Source organism: Poromitra crassiceps, assembly GCF_964638095.1.
Source record: "Poromitra crassiceps genome assembly, contig: HAP1_SCAFFOLD_281, whole genome shotgun sequence".
NCBI lineage: Eukaryota > Metazoa > Chordata > Actinopteri > Beryciformes > Melamphaidae > Poromitra > Poromitra crassiceps.
The window spans coordinates 238,499-261,371 of NW_028152119.1; the positions used below are offsets into that span (position 1 = coordinate 238,499).

General features: G+C 46.1%; 1 protein-coding gene across 2 annotated transcripts in view; it reads right to left on the reverse strand.

Moving 5' to 3' along the window:
* LOC310770968 (TGF-beta receptor type-2-like) overlaps positions 1–10,078 on the reverse strand; it is a 34,241-nt gene extending 24,163 nt beyond the window's left edge. Inside the window, exons 1-2 of one of the 2 annotated variants that reach the window (XM_083663656.1) lie at positions 9,850–10,078; positions 261–411 (exon numbers count right to left, since the gene is read on the reverse strand). In XM_083663656.1, coding sequence (XP_083519782.1) covers positions 261–411; positions 9,850–9,922 — 224 coding nt within the window. In that variant the 5' untranslated portion in view covers positions 9,923–10,078. The remainder of the gene's footprint in view (positions 1–260; positions 412–9,849) is intronic. The other variant, XM_083663657.1, reaches the window with a different exon arrangement.
* Positions 10,079–22,873: the final 12,795 nt, after the last annotated feature.

The following is a 22,873-nucleotide window of genomic DNA, read 5'->3' on the forward strand; positions in this document are numbered from 1 at the left end:
GATTGACGATGTGCGGAAAATAGAAGGTCATCTCAAAGAAGAAATGTCAGGGTTTCAGGGAGAACATGATGCCAACTTCAGAGTTTAAGAACTTCACTGTCTCAAGCTCCATGTGTGCCCTTAGTGTATGCGATGTTAGTGTGGTGTGGAACACAACATATTCAATTGTTTCGTATTGAAATGTATCTTTGGGCATTCATTTGAAGACACGTGCAAAATGGTGGTTTGGAAATCCGGCACTTGGAGCAGTGTTTACTCACCAGATACTGACGCACACGTCGGTCACGTAGGGGCAGATGGCCGTTATGTCGCACTCCACCTGGCAGCTGCCGGTACCCGTGCAGCTGGTGGGCTGCTCGTCGCAGAACTTACACAGCTTAGCTATCTTCATCATAGCACTCAGACTGGCCTCTGGAACAGAGATGGGGTAAGGAGAAGGTCAGGTCCGGTCTACTCTGTGAGCCCATCTCCTCGTGTGCCATCAGATACTTAAAACCATAGACCATTAAAGCAGTGAATACACTCGCACATCACAAACGTCATGATGACGACTCGTGTGAACGCAAAGTATTTGGTTATGTCTTCTGCATGAAATATAATAAACACGTAAAGCCCTACAAGCCGATTTGCTGCAGCCCGGGTTAAACGCTTGTCATGCTAAATTCAAGTCTCATGACGACATTGAAATGAGGAACAAACTGAGTCAGAGAGAGGCCAAAAAAATACCTCTCAAGATGATCAATTACAGAAATATACATGATATTCATGCACTTGAAAAGCGGGCTCATAAACTTAAAATGTCGTGAAAAAAAAGTTGTCTCTTGGAATTTGCCAATTATCCCGGAGCAGAATTCAAAGAGACCACACTAAAATCCAAACTATTTCTTCCTAGAGGGGCCGGGACGGATTTGGTTCCCAGTGAAGTCTGAACAATAAGAGCAGTTTGACGGTGCCGCGTTCCTGTTCAGACTTGCCTGCGCCGGCAGACGGAGGAGGCCGTATCAGTCAGACAGACAGGACTGTGTGATGATGATGAGTGCCTGTGGCTTTGATAATCATCTCCAGAGACAACTGGCAGACAGGCAAGAACAACAAACACAGAGGCATCGCGACGCGCACACATCTCCATGCATGCTGTGTCTGTGTGTGGACTGGAGCCTCTAATTTGTCAAGCCGATGAGTTGTCTCTCCATGTCTTAAGAAGGTGTTTGCCCATTTTTGTAAAAAAAAAAAGATAAAATAGTGTTTGGAGAAAGACGTGTGTGTGTGTGTGTGTGTGTGTGTGTGTGTGTGTGTGTGTGTGTGTGTGTGTGTGTGTGTGTGTGTGTGTGTGTGTGTGTGTGCGAGCGAGCGAGCGCATGTATTTATTTCTGCACACAGCCGTGTTTGTTTCTACCACAATTCAATTCACTGAGTGCAGTTATCAGCTTGTTGTTGCACTGTGATCACTCAGTAGGGCCGCTGCAGATAAGGAACAGACAAGACAGCACGCTTCTGTTTGGCTGAGGAAGGAGAGATGGAGCAGCAAAGCACACCAGAGACAATCACTCCTCTCCTCTCTTCTCCTCCTCTCCTCTATTCTCCTCTCCTTTCCTTTCTTCTCTCTTCTCCTCCTCTCCTCTCTTCTCTCTCCTCCTCTCCTTTCCTCCTCTCCTCCTCTCTTCTCCTCCTCTCCTTTCCTCCTCTCCTCTCTTCTCTCCTCTCCTCTCCTCTCTCCTCTCATTTCCTCCTCTCCTCTCTTCTCTCTCCTCCTCTCCTCTCCTCTCTTCTCTCTTCTGCTCTCCTTTCCTCCTCTCCACTCTTCTCTCCTCTGCTCTCCTTTCCTCCTCTCCTCTCCTCTCTTCTCTCTCCTCCTTTCCTCCTCTCCTCTCTTCTCTCTCCTCCTCTCTTCTCCTCCTCTCCTTTCCTCCTCTCCTCTCTTCTCTCTTCTCCTCTCCTCTCCTCTCTCCTCTCATTTCCTCCTCTCCTCTCTTCTCTCTCCTCCTCTCCTTTCCTCCTCTCCTCTCTTCTCCTCCTCTCCTTTCCTTCTCTTCTCTCCTCTCCTCCTCTCTTTTCCTCTCCTCTCTCCTCTCATTTCCTCCTCTCCTCTCTCCTCTCTTCCTCTCCTATCTTCTCCTCTCCTCTCCTCTCCTTTCCTCCTCTCTCCTCTCATCTCCTCTCCTCCTCTCCTCTCCTATCCTCTCCTTTCCTCCTCTCCTCTCTCCTCTCATCTCCTCTCCTCTCCTCTCCTCTCCTCTCCTCTCCTCTGGCCGTACCACATGAAAGTGTGTGCGGGGGAAAAGTGGCTCTTGTGGCTTTGAGAGTTGGAAGTGGATTTATAAGAGAGGATGTTTCAATCCTCCCTGCCTCTCTATCTAGCATCAGCGGTCGGTGCATCATGGGGAAAGTATGCACATGTATCGTGACGGCCGATCCCACACAACTGTGTTTTTTACATGACCAGTTGGTACAAGTGCACGCAACGAGAGAGAGACATAGGCAGAGAGAGAGAGAGAGAGAGAGAGAGAGAGAGAGAGAGAGAGAGAGAGAGAGAGAGAGGAGAGAGAGAGAGAGAGAGAGAGAGAGAGAGAGAGAGAGAGAGAGAGAGAGAGAGAGAGAAAGAGTTGCGCAAGAAAGTATCAGAGATTTCCATGTGGTTCTTCATGTGGTCACTTCTTCTAGTTGTTTACAACAGTGGTTCTCATAGTGGGGTCCGGGGACCCCCAGGGGTCCTGGAGGGGGTTCCCCCAGCAAAAAGGGTAATCATTTATTTTCACTATAATTCCATCAATAAGTAACACAATGACAGAATGTATGACTATTGTGGTCATGGGTTTCATACAACTTTCTGTAATAAAACATTTCAAAGTGTGATGACCCTCCCCACTCTCCTGGCCCTGTCTTGCCGGAGCCTGGTGTTGGGGTCTGTAGGCTGAATGGGTGCACCTGGGCCAGGTGCACTCATTGGGCTTAAAGCCCCCCTGTACAACATTGATGTTCTATGAAAACGTTCATGTGCGCGTGCTGTAACAAAGCACGTTTTCATTTGCGCCAAAGATCGTCTATTGGTAAGAACCGAAGGCTTATGACTTGTTCCACTGCAACATCATGGCTGGAGCACTGTTGTCCAAAAAGGATAAGAGCCTCACTCCTGCCTTCAATATACGATCTTTGTCTCCCTGCCAAGCAGCAGACCGGAAACAGTATGGCTGCCTCTATCTCCACAAAATGTTCGTCTAGAAGCCACAATATTGTTATAAATATCAACAACCAGCCAACATATATCAAAGCTGGTGACTTCTATGGAAGCGTGAAGCAGCCGTGGCATGACGTCAATGCAAGTTGTGGGCGGGGGGGCAAGGCGCGCCGAGCGAGGCGCTGAGGAAAAGAGAGTGGGGCGGCTGTGGCTCAGGAGGTAGAGCGAGTCGTCCACCAACCAGAAGGTCGGTGGTTCGATCGCCGGCTCCTCCAGTCCGCATGTCGAAGTGTCCTTGGGCAAGACACTGAAGAACCCCAAATTGCTCCCGATGGCCTTCGGTGCGTGACTGGGTGAATGTAGGCACATTGTAAAGCGCTTTGGATCAAAGCGCTATATAAATGCAGTCCATTTACCAGAGTGCTTCTTGTGTGGCCCGGCTTAGCGTGACACTCAGCTTCTGTTAACACGTTAACTGCCAACGACGTACTGATACGTCAAGCAGAATCCAACCGTTGACTGCCAGCGACGTATGGATACGTAAAAAAAAAACGTTTTTTTTTTTTTGACGGTGGGGCGTTGATCAATCCCTTTTACGTCTCCTGTACAATTATTGGAGGTATTGAATGTGTATAATCTATTTTACCGACCCACTAAGTGTTGACAGTGCTCCCCCAGACGAGCGAAATCAAAGAAAAAGGAAGCAAGCCATTCAAGGAAATGGCGAGGCGATTTTACAGTATTACATTCTCATGAAAATGGTTGGGGGAAAACGCTCTCGTTTTCGCACTGATTGCTGGCGATGCGGGATTGCAAATTTACATAATACATTACAGGTGGAACACACTTTGAAACACGCAGCATAAATATGACCAGAATCGCAAAAGCTTCTCTCAACCAAAACTCCCAAGAAGCGAGCGAGTCCATGCCGACTTCCTCAAACAGCAGCCTGCAGACAGGCACAGGAGAGCAGCAAAAGCACTGAGACTGTGACGGCCGCGGCAGCCAAGAAGAGGGAGGAGTTGAAGCAACTCTGCCTCTCGCTCTCTCCCTCTCTCTCTCTCTCTCTCTCTCGCTCTCTCTCTCTCCCTCCCTCCCTCTCTCTCTCTCTCTCTCTCTCTCTCCCTCTCCCCCTCTCACTAGGATTAAACCTAGTGCGTCTCCCTCCCGAGAGGGAGGGAGAGAGAGAGAGAGGGAGGGAGAGCGAGAGGGAGGGAGAGAGAGAGAGAGAGAGAGAGAGAGGGAGGGAGAGCGAGGGGAAGGGAGAGAGAGAGAGAGAGAGAGAGAGCGAGAGGGGGAGGGAGAGAGAGAGAGAGAGAGAGCCAAAAATGAATGGTTAAAGTGACAGCTCTATCGAATTTCACAAAAAGCCGTTTATCTCTGAATATTTTTTCTCATGCTAAAACCATGCTGTATTCAACTGATAATGCTTACATAACTACTAACTCTACAAACTAACTCTTTTAGACAGAGAAAGTACACATTCTATTAGTACTTTTGAGATATTGTATGTTCACAAACTCCAAGCAGAAAATAATCCTCGGCGCTTGTAAAATGAGCCACAATCCTCAAAAAACGGCTTGGCAGAAGCTACCTACAGCAAGAAAAAAACGGCTGGCAGTCAATGTGTTAAGCGCCGGGTGTGACCCCACCACACCAGGATCCTGCAAGACAGGGCTCGAGTGGCAGGTGTGTCACAAAAGCTAAAACCTTATCAGACGGGGGGCCCTGGTGTCATTTGTGTCAGTTTAGTTTTACAGTGTTGAACAAATGGTACAAATGAAAAGCAAGTTGAAAGAAGAGAGAGAGAGAGAGATAGAGAGAGCTTGTGACATACAGCACTACCACAGAACCGCAGCACACATTTACTGTACAGTGCAGCTGACAGCATGTGTGCACAGGAAGTGGAACCTGTTGCTCGCTTGCATCAGACTCGTGACCGAAACCAGAGTGAAAGTGGGTTCCTTTCTGCTGCTGTAGCTCAACTATCCTCTTCCTGAAGTTCAGTCACGCACAGAGAACTCAACTGAACGGAGTTGGGAGAAAACAGGCAGGATGTGGGCCTTATGGAGCTGAAGCTGGCAAATGTGAGGGGACCGTTTACACTACATGACCACAATGTCAGAATACTGGTGTGTGTGTGTGTGTGTGCTTTAAGCCAGGGGGGTTTAGGCCTGGGAAGTGCAAAATGAAGTCAGACGTCACCTCCTCAGTTGACTATCTCTTCGGCCTCAGAGTTCACACCGACTTGAGGAAAAGGATGTGCGTGTGTCTGTGTGCGTGTCTGTGTGTGTGTGTGCGTGTGTGTGTGTGTGTGTGTGTTGTACTGTGTTCCTGACCCAGGACAAAAAGCCTACTGTAACTTTTCCCTCCATATCTGCAGGGTGGAGTTAGAGCTGTGGCTTGAAGCAACAAAAACACAAGCAGCAGCCAGAGAAAGAGACAGACAGACAGACAGACAGGGAGAGGGACAGACAGACAGAGGGACAGACAGACAGACAGACAGACGGACAGACAGACAGACAGAGGGACAGACAGACAGAGGGACAGACAGACAGACAGACAGACAGACAGACAGACAGACAGACAGACAGAGGGACAGACAGACAGACAGACAGACAGACAGACAGACAGACAGACAGAGGGACAGACAGACAGACAGACAGACAGACAGACAGACAGAGGGACAGACAGAGGGACAGACAGACAGACAGACAGACAGACAGACAGACAGACAGACAGACAGACAGGAGCAGGTCTAGTCACACTGAGCTGGGCATCATGCATGGTCGCAGGATATTGCAGACGGATATTGCTTTCTGGCCAAAGTCTCTCTTGCATAAAAACATTAAAATGTTACACCTGAACTCCAGACTTAAAACTATGCGAGAGGAGACCGCAATTTAAAATGTTGCCCCTGGGTGTGTGTGTGTGCGTGTGTGTGTATGTGCGTGTGTGCGCGCGCGTGTGTGTGTGTGTGTGTGTGTGTGTGTGTGTGTGTGTGTGTGGGAGATGCTGATGGTGGTGGTGGAGGTGGTCGAGCCAGAGTAATTATATCATTAGAGAACTCCTTCTCAAAGAGCGTGTGATTTAAAGCCGCGGAGGGAGCGGAGGGGGGTGGAGGGAGCGGAGGGGGGCGGAGGGAGCGGAGGGGGGGCGGAGGGAGCGGAGGGGGGCGGAGGGAGCAGAGGGGGGCGGAGGGAGCGGAGGGGGGCGGGCTCATGGAAAGGATGAATGGTAGTAATTGTCACCCAGGGCTACGTCTAATTGCAGAGAGGAGAGGGAGGATTAGGAGCGGCCAAAGCCACTTGGTGCCATTGGGACTGAGACAGAGACAGATGAAGGTTACCGGTGCTGTCTTGAATCCTGAGGCAGGCAGGGGGGGGAGGCCATGTGAACCGTAGCACCGTGGCAGCACATCAAAGAGACAGACATGCGTCTTCAACAGGTGCCCCGTTGCAAGCGCGAGCCTCCCACAATGCACACGTAGTAACGCTATTTCACAGTGTGACAGTGAAGACCTACTCAATTTAGTTAGCTACATTTCAATTACTAGACACAACAACTATATAGTGCCAGTAATACCTAGCATAAATGTAAGCATCCTTGTTTAAAATGCGGAAGAAGGGCTGAGTGAGTGGGGTTCTAAAAAGTATTGTGCAAGTAGTCTGCACTTTCTTTTAAACAGATGGGGCATTTTTTCTCTTTTCTTTGTACCCTCTCTGTGTGTCACATTGTAGCAGTCTGTAACCCTCTGTGTGTCACATTGTAGCAGTCTGTAACTCTCTGTATGTCACATTGTAGCAGTCTGTAACCCTCTGTGTGTCACATTGCAGCAGTCTGTAACCCTCTCTGTATGTTACATTGTAGCAGTCTGTAACTCTCTGTGTGTGTCACATTGTAGCAGTCTGTAACTCTCTGTGTGTCACATTGTAGCAGTCTGTAACTCTCTGTGTGTCACATTGTAGCAGTCTGTAACTCTCTCTGTATGTCACATTGTAGCAGTCTGTAACCCTCTGTGTGTCACATTGTAGCAGTCTGTAACCCTCTGTGTGTCACATTGTAGCAGTCTGTAACCCTCTCTGTGTGTCACATTGTAGCAGTCTGTAACTCTCTGTGTGTCACATTGTAGCAGTCTGTAACTCTCTCTGTGTGTCACATTGTAGCAGTCTGTAATCCTCTCTCTGTGTGTCACATTGTAGCAGTCTGTAACTCTCTCTGTGTGTCACATTGTAGCAGTCTGTAATCCTCTCTCTGTGTGTCACATTGTAGCAGTCTGTAACTCTCTGTGTGTCACATTGTATCAGTCTGTAACTCTCTGTGTGTCACATTGTAGCAGTCTGTAACTCTCTGTGTGTCACATTGTAGCAGTCTGTAACTCTCTGTGTGTCACATTGTAGCAGTCTGTAACTCTCTGTGTGTCACATTGTAGCAGTCTGTAACCCTCTGTATGTCACATTGTAGCAGTCTGTAACTCTCTGTATGTCACATTGTAGCAGTCTGTAACCCTCTCTGTGTGTCACATTCTATCAGTCTGTAACTCTCTGTATGTCACATTGTAGCAGTCTGTAACCCTCTCTGTGTGTCACATTGTAGCAGTCTGTAACCCTCTGTATGTCACATTGTAGCAGTCTGTAACTCTCTGTGTGTCACATTGTAGCAGTCTGTAACCCTCTCTGTGTGTCACATTCTATCAGTCTGTAACTCTCTGTGTGTCACATTGTAGCAGTCTGTAACCCTCTCTGTGTGTCACATTGTACCAGTCTGTAACTCTCTCTGTGTGTCACATTGTAGCAGTCTGTAACTCTCTGTGTGTCACATTGTAGCAGTCTGTAACTCTCTGTGTGTCACATTGTAGCAGTCTGTAACTCTCTGTGTGTGTCACATTGTAGCAGTCTGTAACTCTCTGTATGTCACATTGTAGCAGTCTGTAACTCTCTCTGTGTGTCACATTGTAGCAGTCTGTAACTCTCTCTGTGTGTCACATTGTAGCAGTCTGTAATCCTCTCTCTGTGTCACATTGTAGCAGTCTGTAACCCTCTCTGTGTGTCACATTGTAGCAGTCTGTAACCCTCTGTGTGTCACATTGTAGCAGTCTGTAACTCTCTGTGTGTCACATTGTAGCAGTCTGTAACTCTCTCTGTATGTCACATTGTAGCAGTCTGTAACTCTCTGTGTGTCACATTGTAGCAGTCTGTAACTCTCTGTATGTCACATTGTAGCAGTCTGTAACTCTCTCTGTGTGTCACATTGTAGCAGTCTGTAATCCTCTCTCTGTGTCACATTGTAGCAGTCTGTAACTCTCTCTGTGTGTCACATTGTAGCAGTCTGTAACCCTCTCTGTATGTCACATTGTAGCAGTCTGTAACTCTCTGTGTGTCACATTGTAGCAGTCTGTAACCCTCTCTGTATGTCACATTGTAGCAGTCTGTAACTCTCTGTGTGTCACATTGTAGCAGTCTGTAACTCTCTGTGTGTCACATTGTAGCAGTCTGTAATCCTCTCTCTGTGTCACATTGTAGCAGTCTGTAACCCTCTCTGTATGTCACATTGTAGCAGTCTGTAACTCTCTCTGTGTGTCACATTGTAGCAGTCTGTAACTCTCTGTGTGTCACATTGTAGCAGTCTGTAACTCTCTGTGTGTCACATTGTAGCAGTCTGTAATCCTCTCTCTGTGTCACATTGTAGCAGTCTGTAACCCTCTCTGTATGTCACATTGTAGCAGTCTGTAACTCTCTCTGTGTGTCACATTGTAGCAGTCTGTAATCCTCTCTCTGTGTCACATTGTAGCAGTCTGTAACCCTCTCTGTATGTCACATTGTAGCAGTCTGTAACTCTCTGTGTGTCACATTGTAGCAGTCTGTAACTCTCTGTGTGTCACATTGTAGCAGTCTGTAACTCTCTGTGTGTCACATTGTAGCAGTCTGTAACTCTCTGTCTGTCACATTGTAGCAGTCTGTAACTCTCTGTGTGTCACATTGTAGCAGTCTGTAACTCTCTCTGTATGTCACATTGTAGCAGTCTGTAATCCTCTCTCTGTGTCACATTGTAGCAGTCTGTAACTCTCTGTGTGTCACATTGTAGCAGTCTGTAACTCTCTGTGTGTCACATTGTAGCAGTCTGTAACCCTCTCTGTGTGTCACATTGTAGCAGTCTGTAACCCTCTGTGTGTCACATTGTAGCAGTCTGTAACTCTCTGTGTGTCACATTGTAGCAGTCTGTAACTCTCTGTGTGTCACATTGTAGCAGTCTGTAACCCTCTCTGTGTGTCACATTGTATCAGTCTGTAACTCTCTGTGTGTCACATTGTATCAGTCTGTAACTCTCTGTGTGTCACATTGTAGCAGTCTGTAACTCTCTGTGTGTCACATTGTAGCAGTCTGTAACTCTCTGTGTGTCACATTGTAGCAGTCTGTAACTCTCTGTGTGTCACATTGTAGCAGTCTGTAACTCTCTGTGTGTCACATTGTAGCAGTCTGTAACTCTCTGTGTGTCACATTGTAGCAGTCTGTAACTCTCTGTGTGTCACATTGTACCAGTCTGTAACCCTCTCTGTGTGTCACATTGTAGCAGTCTGTAATCCTCTCTGTGTGTTTCTAAATGACTTCAAGGCTTTGATACATCGCGGCCGGAGCGCCTTGACAGCCTCCAAGACACAAGTTGAGGCTACTCACCCGGCTGGTCCAGTAGAATGCTACCAAAGAGTATCGTTCCACACCAAAAAGCGGAAAACCGAAGTAGCTCCATTTAGAACCGAACTATACTCTCCACTCTTTCTCATGAATTGACTCAAAGGCAACGATCATAACAAGATAAATCCACACACGCGCACACACACACTGCGGGCTTTAGTTTTGTCCGCCTGTTGCTCTTCCCAGCCAGGGTAGACGCAGAGTAAATAGGCTGGGTTTGCCCTACATGACTCACAGTGTGCACTTCTCATGGGGAACAGGAAATCTTCAGAGGGGCTGGACAGCTTCTCTCTCTCTCTCTCTCTCTCTCACTCTCTCTCTCAGTGTGTGTGTGTGTGTGTGTGCGTGTGTGTGTGCGTGTGTGTGTATGTGTGTGTGTGTGTGTGTGTGTGTGTGTGTGTGTGTGTCTCTCTCTCTCTCTCTCTCTCTCTCTCTCTCTCTCTCTCTCTCTCTCTCTCTCTCTCTCTCTCTCTCTGCAGAGCTCATGTGGCTGACAAAGTCTTGAACCATGTTATTATGAGGCCTGCACTCAACATAGCAGACTTGAAATGGCACGCTCCGAAATAGGTTAAACCCTTAAACCAGAACCTTTCACATAGGCTATATAAGACTAGGCAAATAACCCAACACACAACTTCTCACTTATATTTAAACCGATGCATTGCAAAGTTAACACGTGTTTTTATGTAGCCTAGCTTTTCAGTGACAACCGCTGGGGTACTTCATTGCGCTGTATATACTGGAGTCTACTCATCTACATTTACACACGTGCAATTAGACTGCAGTCATTTGGCTATTGATTCCCAGACACTTCATTTCTTGAGGACGTTCTCCCACCACACGGCCTCCTGGAAAGGCTCCAGGCTGGCCGTTTATCAGGTGATGACATCGAGAGGTGGCGAGAGCCTCTCCATATCTCATAGTGTTGCTTTTTTATTGATGACACACAGAGGTTAAGTCCACTGCAACGCCCATAAATTAGCTCTCTATTGCCGGGGCTTTTGCACACATGTGTTTTTGCTCCGCATAGCCGGGCCGTGATGTCAGCTTTCCAGTCGTGACCCTCTGACCCCGGAGCTCATAACTCTCCTCACACGGCGTCGCCTCCTGCCCGCACACCCCCCCCCCCCCCCCCCGCCCCCCCGCCAGCTCTCTGCCGTACGATAAACACCACACGTCATCTAGTGTTTCGCTAGAAGATCATCTGTGTTTTTATGATCTTTTTCACCCCGTTCGTTCGTCTGTCCTGTTAGCAAGATGTCTAATGTGTCTGTCAAAGTCCGCTGGACAGATATACAGCTGATTGGTCATGTGAGCTTATCAGCTGAGTGGCTAGAATTTGAACAGGTGGATCTCATGTCCAATGCAGGTCCAGTCATGTGAGAATCTACTGATGTGGAACCAATATAGGATGGTGGTAAGGAAGGATACTGTATAGGTGTAAGTATATTGACAATTTGCATAGCAGTGGCGGAGGTAGTGTTCTGAGTACCGTCTAGTTTGTGTGCGTGTGTGTTCACAAGTGTGTATTCAAACAAGAAGATTTCACTATGAATAATGTGTGTGTGCGCGTGTGTATACATGTAGGGACTTATGAGTCAGGGTGGGTGTGGGCGGTTGTGTGGGTGCGTGCGTGCGTGTGTGTTTGTTTAAGTGTGTGTGTGTGTGTCGCATGCATTCAGCCCTGCAAGATGGGGTCCAAGCCACAAGGTGGAGATCCGGCAAAAACAAAAACCTCCCCCGGCTGACCTCAGCAACATGTGGGCTCCCACAGGGTCACTGCATCCTGCTGACCAACCGACCGCAACACCCAAACACACTCCTTTATAACTTCACTTTGTCTGCTTCACTTCAGCAGGAAAACACACAGCGCCCCAGAAAGGCTTATTCAAACACAGTCTTTTTTTAGCGTCACTGTTTCAACGTTATACTTTTAGCTTTCCCCCGCCACACAAGTTTCTCACTGTTTCTTTCTCTACCTTTCAAAAGTTTTTTTTTTTCTCTTCTCACCCTCCCCGTTGCACAAGCATAGATAAACAAGCACCGGGCAAAACATCCTGAGTGGTATTATGCTCAGTAGCAAGTGCTTGGCGTTCCTGTAAACCGCTTTTGGGTCGAGGGGGGGGAAGGCAAACAGAGCTGCCCCGATGACAAATCTCTGGACGCGTGCACGGAGGAAAAAACAGCGATGATGGCAAAAACAACCCGCAGCTTGCAGCGCGTTAAACAGAAAACTCAATGTCAGTCTCTCAGCACCTCTCTGCCCTGTGTGTGACACACACAAGCAGCAGCACACGTCTCTCCCCCACACACACACAGGATTATAATATCATATATAATATGCACATTTCCTACATTTCTTATACAAGCGCTCTCTCCCCCGCACCGAAGGCCAACTGGAGGTTAGCCACAAAAGGTTGAGGGCGAACAGGAATATTGAATCATCGCTCAGTGCTCAGCCCAGGCATTTGCAACGCTGCGAGTGGAAACATGCTGAAATCGCTGATGAAAAACAAGTGAATTTATCGCCTCTTAAGACTTGACAGTTATGAGAACGTTGCGCTCTGATTTGTTTGGCTGTATATACTCTGGTGAACAGGTTTGATTTCATATTTCAGGTTTCGTTATATCTTGCTACTGTACAGTCTTTTTGTGTATAATGACTTAGCAGTTTTGATGTATGCGTTGTTTTCTTTCCGTTTTCTTCTGTAAGCCTTTTTGGTGATTCTGTGTATTTTAATTGTTTTGGGGCGCAGTTTTGCTGGCTTAAAAATCCTTGTAAGCTCCTTTTCCAAGATTGGTCAAAGTTATTGGGCCACATCTTACGCCCAAGTTTGGAGTCCTTCCTTTTTGATTTATTAAGGCTTTTTTTTATTGTGTGTATTTCGCACCGTATCAATGTGTATTTTGAGGCAACATTCCATGCCATTATGAAGGTTAAGAAGGCATCTGAAAGAAGTGCACTGATGAAAACGATTCTTGTTGTACCGACCGGATGGATACAATTATCGGGGGGAAAGTGTTTTGTGATGGTTCCCCGGGGGAAACTGAGTGAGCTGAGGAGGGTGGCCCAGCTGAGACTGATCAGAGAGCAGGTGGCTTGTTCATGGATAAGAAACCATGGGAGACCTGCAATAAATATACTGGGCAGAGACAACCACTTTTCAAGAGCATAATACATTTTAAAAGTCTAAAAACAGAGAGCCAAACTGAATCCTACTTTAATTTAAAAGGCAACTTATCTATATCGAAATGAACAGTTTGTGCCAGTTTGTCCGGCGAATTACAGCAGCATACAATCGCTACTGCAGGTGAATGGAACTTTTGTAGGATCTGAGTTTAGGATTTTCACTTGAGAAATCCAGCCACTGATATTGTAAATGCAATTGGTTCCTTATAGCATTGCGGGTGGTATTGCTTCCAGTCCACAGTGTATCTGCACCCCCTATCTCTCTTTGCAAGCTTGTTTTAGAAACCTCATGCAAAAGACACAGAGAAGCTAGGTCCATTCAAATATCAAAGCAGCCTTTCCCTCTCTTTTTTCCCACAGGGTCACAATTGTTGGCATAAGATTAGTCTCAACGCCAGACCCATGAGAGTTCTTACGCTGATACACTACGTTACTACATGCTGCAGATCTCTCTCTGGGTCTGATACACTACGTTACTGCATGCTGCAGATCTCTCTCTGGGTCTGATACACTACGTTACTGCATGCTGCAGATCTCTCTCTGGATCTGATACACTATGTTACTGCATGCTGCAGATCTCTCTGGGTCTGATACACTACGTTACTGCATGCTGCAGAGCTCTCTCTGGGTCTGATACACTACATTACTGCATGCTGCAGAGCTCTCTCTGGGTCTGATACACTACGTTACTGCATGCTGCAGAGCTCTCTGGGTCTGATACACTACGTTACTGCATGCTGCAGAGCTCTCTCTGGGTCTGGGACGCTTCCCCTCAGCCGGCTGGTTATGGGAGGCAACCGTTCACTTGGCCAGTAATATGCCAGCGATAGATTCAGTCCTCTCCAATCAGTAACGACTTTACGATCAGACGACACGGGAGGCACAGCCCATTTTTCCAACCGCTCTCTCATCAGTGCTACGACCTGTCACTCATTCAATTTCAACCCGCCTTCAAAACCAGCAGTGGCTGTGTTGTGGCGCAGACTCATTTATGTAGCATGCGGAGCGCAACGTAATATTTGAGTCTGGGGAGAGACTAGCATAAGATTGGACTTCAGTTTAGCGGGCCAGTGTGTCCTAGCAGAAAGAAATGATGAGGTATCAATGGACTGCCCAGATTTTCAATTTTATTTATTTATTTATTTAGTTATGTATTTATTTATTATTATTATTTGCACATTTTTTAAATCAGAAACGGACCAAATGAAAACAACAAAACAATGTGCGGGTAGAGACAGGAGGGTAGAGACAGGGTAGAGACAGGAGGGTAGAGACAGGAGGGTAGAGACAGGGTAGAGACAGGAGGGTAGAGACAGGGTAGAGACAGGAGGGTAGAGACAGGGTAGAGACAGGAGGGTAGAGACAGGGTAGAGACAGGAGGGTAGAGACAGGGTAGAGACAGGAGGGTAGAGACAGGAACAGAGAAAGGAAACAAGAAAACAATAGATAAGGAAAAGAAAGGCAGCAGTAAAAATGAAAAAAATAACAAAAAAGGAAAACAAAAAGAGCAAACAAAATGAGTGTGTAGACAAACAGTTTAAATTGCGATGTGAGGTGTGTACTGTGTGTGTGTGTGTGTGTGTGTGTGTGTGTGTGTGTGTGTGTGTGTGTGTGTATGTGTGTGTGCGTGCGTGCGTGCGTGCGTGTGCGTGTGTGTGTGTGTAATGTACTGTATGTATGTGGGCTATGTGTGACTCATCCGAGAGATTCTAAGCTTGGATTTAAATGAGTTAAGAGATGATGCACGTTTGGCAATATTGATACACTGTAGGTGTTCCAATAGGGTGGCACCTCTGTAGCGTATTGAAAATTGGTTGTTGGACCATTGTGATCTGAGTTCTGTATTATGTACTGTATGTTATTTGTTGGAAGTATAACCTACACGGTGCAGGGAGAGAGACAGGTGAGTATAGACACGTATAGACAAAAGTTCATACCTGTGTGTTGATGTCATGTATGGGGAGTATTTCGATTTTTTTAAGAGGAGCTGATGGTTCAAATCTGTTAAGGATGTAGCAAACATAACATTTCTGTTGCATGATGTGAACACCGGAGATATGTACTTGCCCACATACTATATTATTTGAGGAGGCTTAGAATAAAGAGGCTTATAATTAAAAAAAAAAATAGGTAAGATCATATCAATCGTCCAGCCTGGTAACGCATCTTTCATTTGTTCCATGTCTCTTCAGCAGGGTTCCTGCCGGCTGGGTTTCAGACAGGTTCAACAGGTAATGTTCTGGAGAATCAAAGCCACCATCTGAACAGCGGCCTGCTGTCAAGCCTAATAGGAGAGAGATGTTTTGAGAGTAGAGGTTCTCCCACAAAGAGAGCCGGCGATGTACAGAGAGTTCAGGCATCAACACAGGGGGAGCCTCTTCGGGGGCGGCTCGGAGACGTTTGATTTCTTGGAGCGGTTATCTCCAACAGGTCCACACTCCCACCTGAACACCTCTGATATCAGTGCGAACAGACAGACGGAGACTGTCCAGGCACTGCACTGAGTTGTTGTTGGTGATGATGTTGTTGTTACTGTAATTGACTGGCTGTTCAAAACGCGTACATCACTGCACCCCACTGACAGACAGAAATGTCTCTGTGTCTATCTTTCAGCTCACTATCAATCACTACTACAACTGGATAAAGACGCACGGCGGGTAGAGTTCATGTCAGAGGAAACACTCGTAAAAAAGACACATCGAGTCAGACAGGTTCAGGCATGTAAAGCTGCCCACCACAGAGAAATGTATTGCAACTTGCAAATTGCTTATGAGACGTAGTGGCACAAGGCAATTTCTAAATCAATGCCTTGTGGAGCCACATTGAGTTGCATGATTAAGGGGGCTTGTCTAGTCAGTTTTGAATACATAATCTTTTGACAGTGAATTTACAGCGCTTCTTTTGAAATGGCTCCAGAGACGCATCATCCACCTTCATCCATCCTCTTCACTTCACATCATCTCTTTTTAATACCACAGGAGGATGTGGTTTTTCCAAGTGTCTTACGTGTTTTAGAAAGGGAACGATAGCAGAAAGCACGAAATCAGACAAGAGCAGCGGAAAATGGAGGGAGGAAAAGAAACGGAGAGAAAGACAGGAGATCGGGTCATCTATACACACCAATTAGGTTTGAAGCCAACGTCCAACCAGATGCGGTAACGGCTCAGTGCGGATCCGTTAAAACTGCCGGAAACAGACTCTCCGCCCATAGATCAGCAAAATAGCATGGACATACAGTAGGCCATTGGGCAGATTTTCATTCATATCAAATATTTGCCAAATATCAAAAAATATATATTTTTTTTCGCCCCCGATTTTTTTATCCCCCTTAGTGCTAATTTACTTTTTTATTTATCCTGGTTGATACTCCACCCTCTGCCGATCTGGGGAGAGCCGAAACTGGCTCCATGCTTCCTCCGAGACATGGGCAGTTAGCCAGCTGCTTCTTTTCACCTGACAGGGGAAGCTTCACCGGTAGGACATAGCACGTGGGAGGTTCACGCTATTCAAACCGGTTCCCCTCCCTCCGAACAGGCGCCCTTAACGACCAGAGGAGGAACCACATTAGCAACCAGGATATTGCATGTTTTGGTGAAGGGGGTTCCTATATGAAGGAAACCCACGGGAGGCACTGGAGAACATGCAAACTCCACACAGAAAGGCCCTTTTGATGACCCCACCCAGGCGGTGGGCACTCGAGGACATGCATTCCTTCAGCGTTCACAGCGTCCCAGGTGAGAATCGAAAACCCAGGACCTTTGAGCTGTGAGGCGACAGCGCTTACCACTACACCACCGTACCCCCCAATAAAATATTATTTTTATTTAATTTTTTTTATAAAATTTTGAAATTTCTTTGACAGTTTTACACAGTCTGCCCTGCTGCAGAGTGGACCCTCATTTCACTGCTTACTGTACATTATTGGTCTGTTAAGGGAGAGGTAAAGACAGGAAGTGAACAGCAGATCAACCCCTCAGTCCTTTATTGATTCATACATACTACTAATCATAATATGTAATGATGCCCCTGAAACATAAAAAACATACAATTAAAATCCAATCAAACGATAATACTGCATATCGCGACATTTGGACGTGACTATATTGCGATATTACAATTTCTTCAGATCTTCGTATCTTCGGAATTGGAAGCACCTCAAACTTCAGAATTTCAAAAGGTAGGGGTGTGTGTGTGTGTGTGTGTGTGTGTGTGTGTGTGTGTGTGTGTGTGTGTGTGTGTGTGTGTGTGTGTGTGTGTGTGTGTGTGTGTGTGTGTGTGTGTGTGTGTGTGTGTGTGTTTGTGTGTGTGTGTGTGTGTGTTTGTGTGTGTGCGTGCATTTCTTTAGGACTGTGAGCTGGTCAAACAAACCACATCATGAGCCCATTCATCACTTACTGCCCTCCTTCACCTAGCCAAAGATTAGCTACACTTTAAAAGATGAATCACTCTGTAGTAAAAATGAAACTGGCTTGCAACCAACTATCTATCTATCTATCTATCTATCTCTAGTGCATATACAGTATACAGTATATTATGCCCAATGATTCTTTTTTATATATATATAATTTTTTAGGCATTCATAGATACAGTGTGAGAGAGACAGGAATGTATGGGAGAAAGAGAGTGGAAGACATGCAGGAAATGACCGCGGGCCGGATTCGAACCCGGGTCGCTGAGCCACCACGGCCAATGATTTATTAATGATTTATCTTGTCATCATCCTTCCCAACTCTCTCATTTGACATGACCCTGCTGTGCAATGCAAACCACAGTGTTTACATGACCCTGCTGTGCAATGCAAACCACAGTGCCAGAGCAATGCATGCTCCAGTCTATTCCAACTCGCTCTGTTTACTAAAGTCATCATACCAGAACCTGTACTCACACTGCCTGGTAGCACACTACAACTCACATGGGGAATAAATATAACTTAGCATAGCACACACACACACACACACACACACACACACACACACACACACACACACACACACACACACACACACACACACACACACACACACACACACACACACACACAAATAATTTATTTTAAAACAGAATAGCAGGAATCCAGGTCATACACAATGATTTTCTTTTATTATTTTTTTTACAATTTGGTGACAAACTTTTCTCAATACTGAGTACTACACTTTTTCCAAAACTCTTCACATTGTTGTCTGTACCAACAGACAACAAAAGTGAAACGTCATTTCCTGCTTTCTCCCTGTACCAGCGCTGCGAAAAATATGAATGGCGGTGGATGGAGAATGAGGTTACTTTTTTTTTATCCCGTTTGAATTGTGCCACGGGGTGCCAACGCAAATTTTGTCAATTTAAAACATAACTTTGCATGTCAAGAAAGTCGCAGTTTGTCGTCAAACTGAAACGTAGGGGTTAGTTTCGTATAAAAACTACATAGCTCGTGGAAGCTCGTGGCATGTCGCCGGTCTTCAGCTTTGCCGCTAGAGAAAGTGACGTCACTTAGGCGACAGTGTATGTAGTCTTTCTGATTTATAACTTCTAGAAGTTGAAAGACTTTTCAACTATAGGTGGTAATGAGATGCGCGTCTTTTAACTGGCACTCGTAAGCATGAGCACGTCTCACCGATTTTAGCCTCACTCCACTGGCTGCCCGTGCACTTTATAGGATTTATTTTAAAATGATGTTATTTGCTTTTAAAGCCCTTAACGGCCTTGCCCCACCCTACCTCTCTGAGCTGTTGCACTTCTATTCTATTCTCAACTGATCAGCTGCTCCTGGCAGTGCCTAAAACTAGGCGTAAGCTCAGGGGGGACCGTGCCTTCTCCGTTGTCGCCCCTAAACTCTGGAACGAGCTACCGCTGCAGATCAGGCAGGCCTCATCACTGTCGCACTTTAAAGGCCTTCTTAAAACGCACCTTTTCTCCCTGGCCTTTGACACCATGTAGGATGTTGATTTTATGATTCGTGTTATTTGTGTTTTATGTTTTTACGTATTTATTTTATTGCTGTTTCAAGATATTTGTATCTATTTTATTGTTTTATTGTTGTTGCTTATGTTTTTTCTTGTTAGGTATTTTTATTTTTATTTTATTGTGCTGCTTATTTCTCCTCTGTACAGCACTTTGGGCCCCTGTGGCTCTTTTAAGGCGCTTTATAAATAAAGTTGGATTGGATGGGAATCATCTGTGGTTGATCTCATTTACATAATTGCAATAAATAATTTCACTATTTTTCTCCATAACCAGCTTTTTTGATGGTTTTGAATGTATTTCAATGGGATGGCAAATTGCCGTAAGGTTTTGAATTTGTCAATTTAAGTTTTGACCAAAGTAGTACAGTATAGGACGAATCAGCGTGACGTCACTTGCCACCCTGAAATGCGGAACCCCCGCGGCAGTTAATAGTATGAGTTTGTGCCAAACAAACGTTAATATCTCAAAAACTATACATCACATCGCTTATATTTTGACATTCTGAGTGAGAGCAGAAGTAGCTCAAAGGTTTGATGTATAATATATCCATGTCGTGTTAAAGTTGTGTGAACTGTCGCAGAGTCAGTCAGTAACTGGCTAGAGTCAGACACCCAAGCCTCGCGCCACTTGGGCTCCATAGGGTTCCATTGCCGTTGCCACCCAGTGACGCGGTTGTGCTCGAATGTTTTTTTTGTGTTAAACCAATGCAGTTTGTGCTAAAGCCAGGCAAGAGTCAGTCACAGCTGGGTCCGCATAGACGTCTGTTGTGCTAACAGTGTGAAGAAGCTTCAAAAAGTCAGTCTAGCATTGAGACACGCTTACTGTAAAAAAAGAAAAAAGAAATCTAAAACTCTTAACATGACCTCTCGCTTTCGAGTTCACTGCACGCACTCTGCTGGGAACTGTCAGGCAGCTAATCACTGGGGAAATCTGTGAGTCAACACAGCACTCACTCCCTCACACTCACACTCTCACTCACACACACACACTCTCACTCACTCCCACACACACTGCACTCACACTCACACACACACACACACACACACACACACACTCTCTCTCTCTCTCTCACACACACACACACTCTATCTCACACACACACACACACACACACACACACTGCACTCACACACACACACACACACACACACACACTCACTCACTCACAAACACACACACACACACACACTCTCACTCACGCACTGCACTCACACAAACACACACACACACACACACACACACTCTCACACACACACACACACACACACACACACACACTCACACACACACTGCACTCACACACACACACACACACACACACACTGCACACACACTCTCTCTCTCACACACACACACACACACACACACACACACACACACTGCACACACACTCTCTCTCTCACACACACACACACACACACACACACACACTCTCACACACACACACTGCACACACACTCTCTCTCACACACACACACACACACACACAATGAACAGTTAATAGTCGCTATATAGTCTAGCATATTTTGTCCTACGCACGTGGATTGGCGCAGGTTTCTCTGTGCCAGGGGGTAAACCTCTGGAAGTCCCACTGGGCCTTTCTTCTGACAACAACACCACCCGACTGCCTGTCTTCTCCTGACGCTCACAGCATTATTCACACAGCGCTGAAGGAAGGGAACGTTTATCTTAACAGCTCCAAAGGTTACAAAGGTTACAAAGGTTACAAAGGTTACAAAGGTTACAAAGGTTGCCCGTGTCACAACACTTTTCAAACTATTGTTCTGATGCAGAACATGGAGAGGTGTCCAAAACACCGCCAAACTCCGGCCAAAGAATGTATTATCGGCAAGGCCAGCGGGAAACAAACATGCAAGCGCAGCGTGTGACTCCCATCTCGGGTGCGTTTGGCAACATCCTGTTTCTGGAAATGTCACTCCTCCTCCTCCTGCAGGCATTTCTTTCCTCTCCACCTACGCTCAGTGTGGTGTTGAGATGAATTGACGGAGGTCAGGTCAAAGAAAAAAGGGCCTCGGTTCAAGAGGAGTGCCCCCTTCTTGGCTAATGGCTTACGTAAGCAGCGTGCCACATTGTGGTGCAAGGTGTAACTTTACAGAAAGTTGGATACTCTTGATTAAGTACTTCTGCATTCTGCAGCACAGAGCAAAACAAAAAAAAACACTTATGGTGTCCGAAACGTATTGATATATTGCCATTAATTGAGGCGTACTACCGACCCTGAAAGAAAAGCAGCCTCTCATCCCGAATTTAAAAGAAACACAATGAAACAAAAAGAGGAAAGGAGACAAACAAACAGAAACAAAAAAAAAAAGCTGGTCTGGCTAAAGCTGCTGGCTCACGCTCCCACGTCTTCCTTCCTCCTCTGCTGATATTGTTTGGGAGCTGCATCTCTCTTCTCCTTACAGCATAATGCGGCACGCAGCAGCATCAACCGTTTCAGCGGCTTCACCCACCGCAGATCCACGCCGATTTACTGTTTAAAAAAAACCCATCCCAATTAGGATCTAATCGTTTCTAAGGGGGTCATGATGTGCTGCTCATGCAGCCTCTGGGCAGTCAGTGCAGAGCTGCAGAGAGAGTTGATGTGGGGTTTGGAGCCTGGCTGTCCTGCAGTTTGTCCCAGCCGGGCCTGTCATTAGCTCTGTGGCGAGAGAGCAGAGAGAAGACGAGGGTCGTGCCACTCACCGGCTACTGACTGCCTTTCCGAAGCCCTGCCACTCCGAACGTTAACTTCCATTATTCGGACTGGCAGTCGTTCACCTTAGAAGCCGCAATGCCGACCTTAGGTTTAGGCGTGGGGGTGGGAGAGGTTAGGTTTTGGGTTAGGGTCTGGGGGAGGTTAGGTTTAGGCATGGGGGGAGGTTAGGTTTGGCGTGAAAAACGGGGAATATAGAACCCGGGGAACATAGACATGATCCCTTTCTGAGTGCCGATATTTCGGAGTGGCAGAACGTCGGAGTGGCAGCACGTCGGAGTGGCAGCATGTAACCCACTCACCAGGCCCAGATTACAGGGAACTAACTATCAGCAGGAGGAGGAGGAGGAAGGGAAGGGGGGGGGGGGGGGGGGGGGGGGGGGGGGGGGTTAGCGAGTCTGTCCCAATGAAAACGTTTCAACATGGATCCCTAATGGGGCTGAGGATACAGTGACACTGACATCTGCACAATGCGTTGTGAACAGTGTTGGGCAAGTTACTTTCAAAATGTAATATACTACATATTACTAGTTACTTTCATTTGAAAGTAATAAGTTACTTTACAATATTACTGTCTGTGTAGAGTAACTCGTTACTTATTACACTACTTTTTCATTATTTTTACCAAAACAACAGCAGCAGCAGAATGACATCGCCGCCCTGGCACCATCCCGAAAAATAATTTCAACCACCTTGAAATCAGTGTAAACAATCCAAAATTCTAAATTATATTCTTTTCCTTTGTTATTGTCATCTAAAGTGGTTATTTGCATAAAAACACACAGTTTGATTAGGAAATGATTGTATCTTTTTTAAATATGTGCTTTGATTTAATCAAATGTAACTCAATTTGTAACTTGAGTTACTTGACAAAGTAACTGGTATAATATTACTGAAATCCCATAATAAGTTATATTACTGAGTTACTGCTAAAAGTAATATATTACATGTAATATGTTACTTTTGTAATGAGTTACCCCCAACACTGGTTGCGAATGGATCCCCTATATGCAGAACTGAGTAAATGAACGCCATGTCAATGATGTGGAACAGTAACTGTTTATTATTATGTCGCATTGCATAATTCTGGCCCAGTCTTAATTGCTTGTCTCAGCAGGTCAAAGTGTAAACCGCCTGTAATT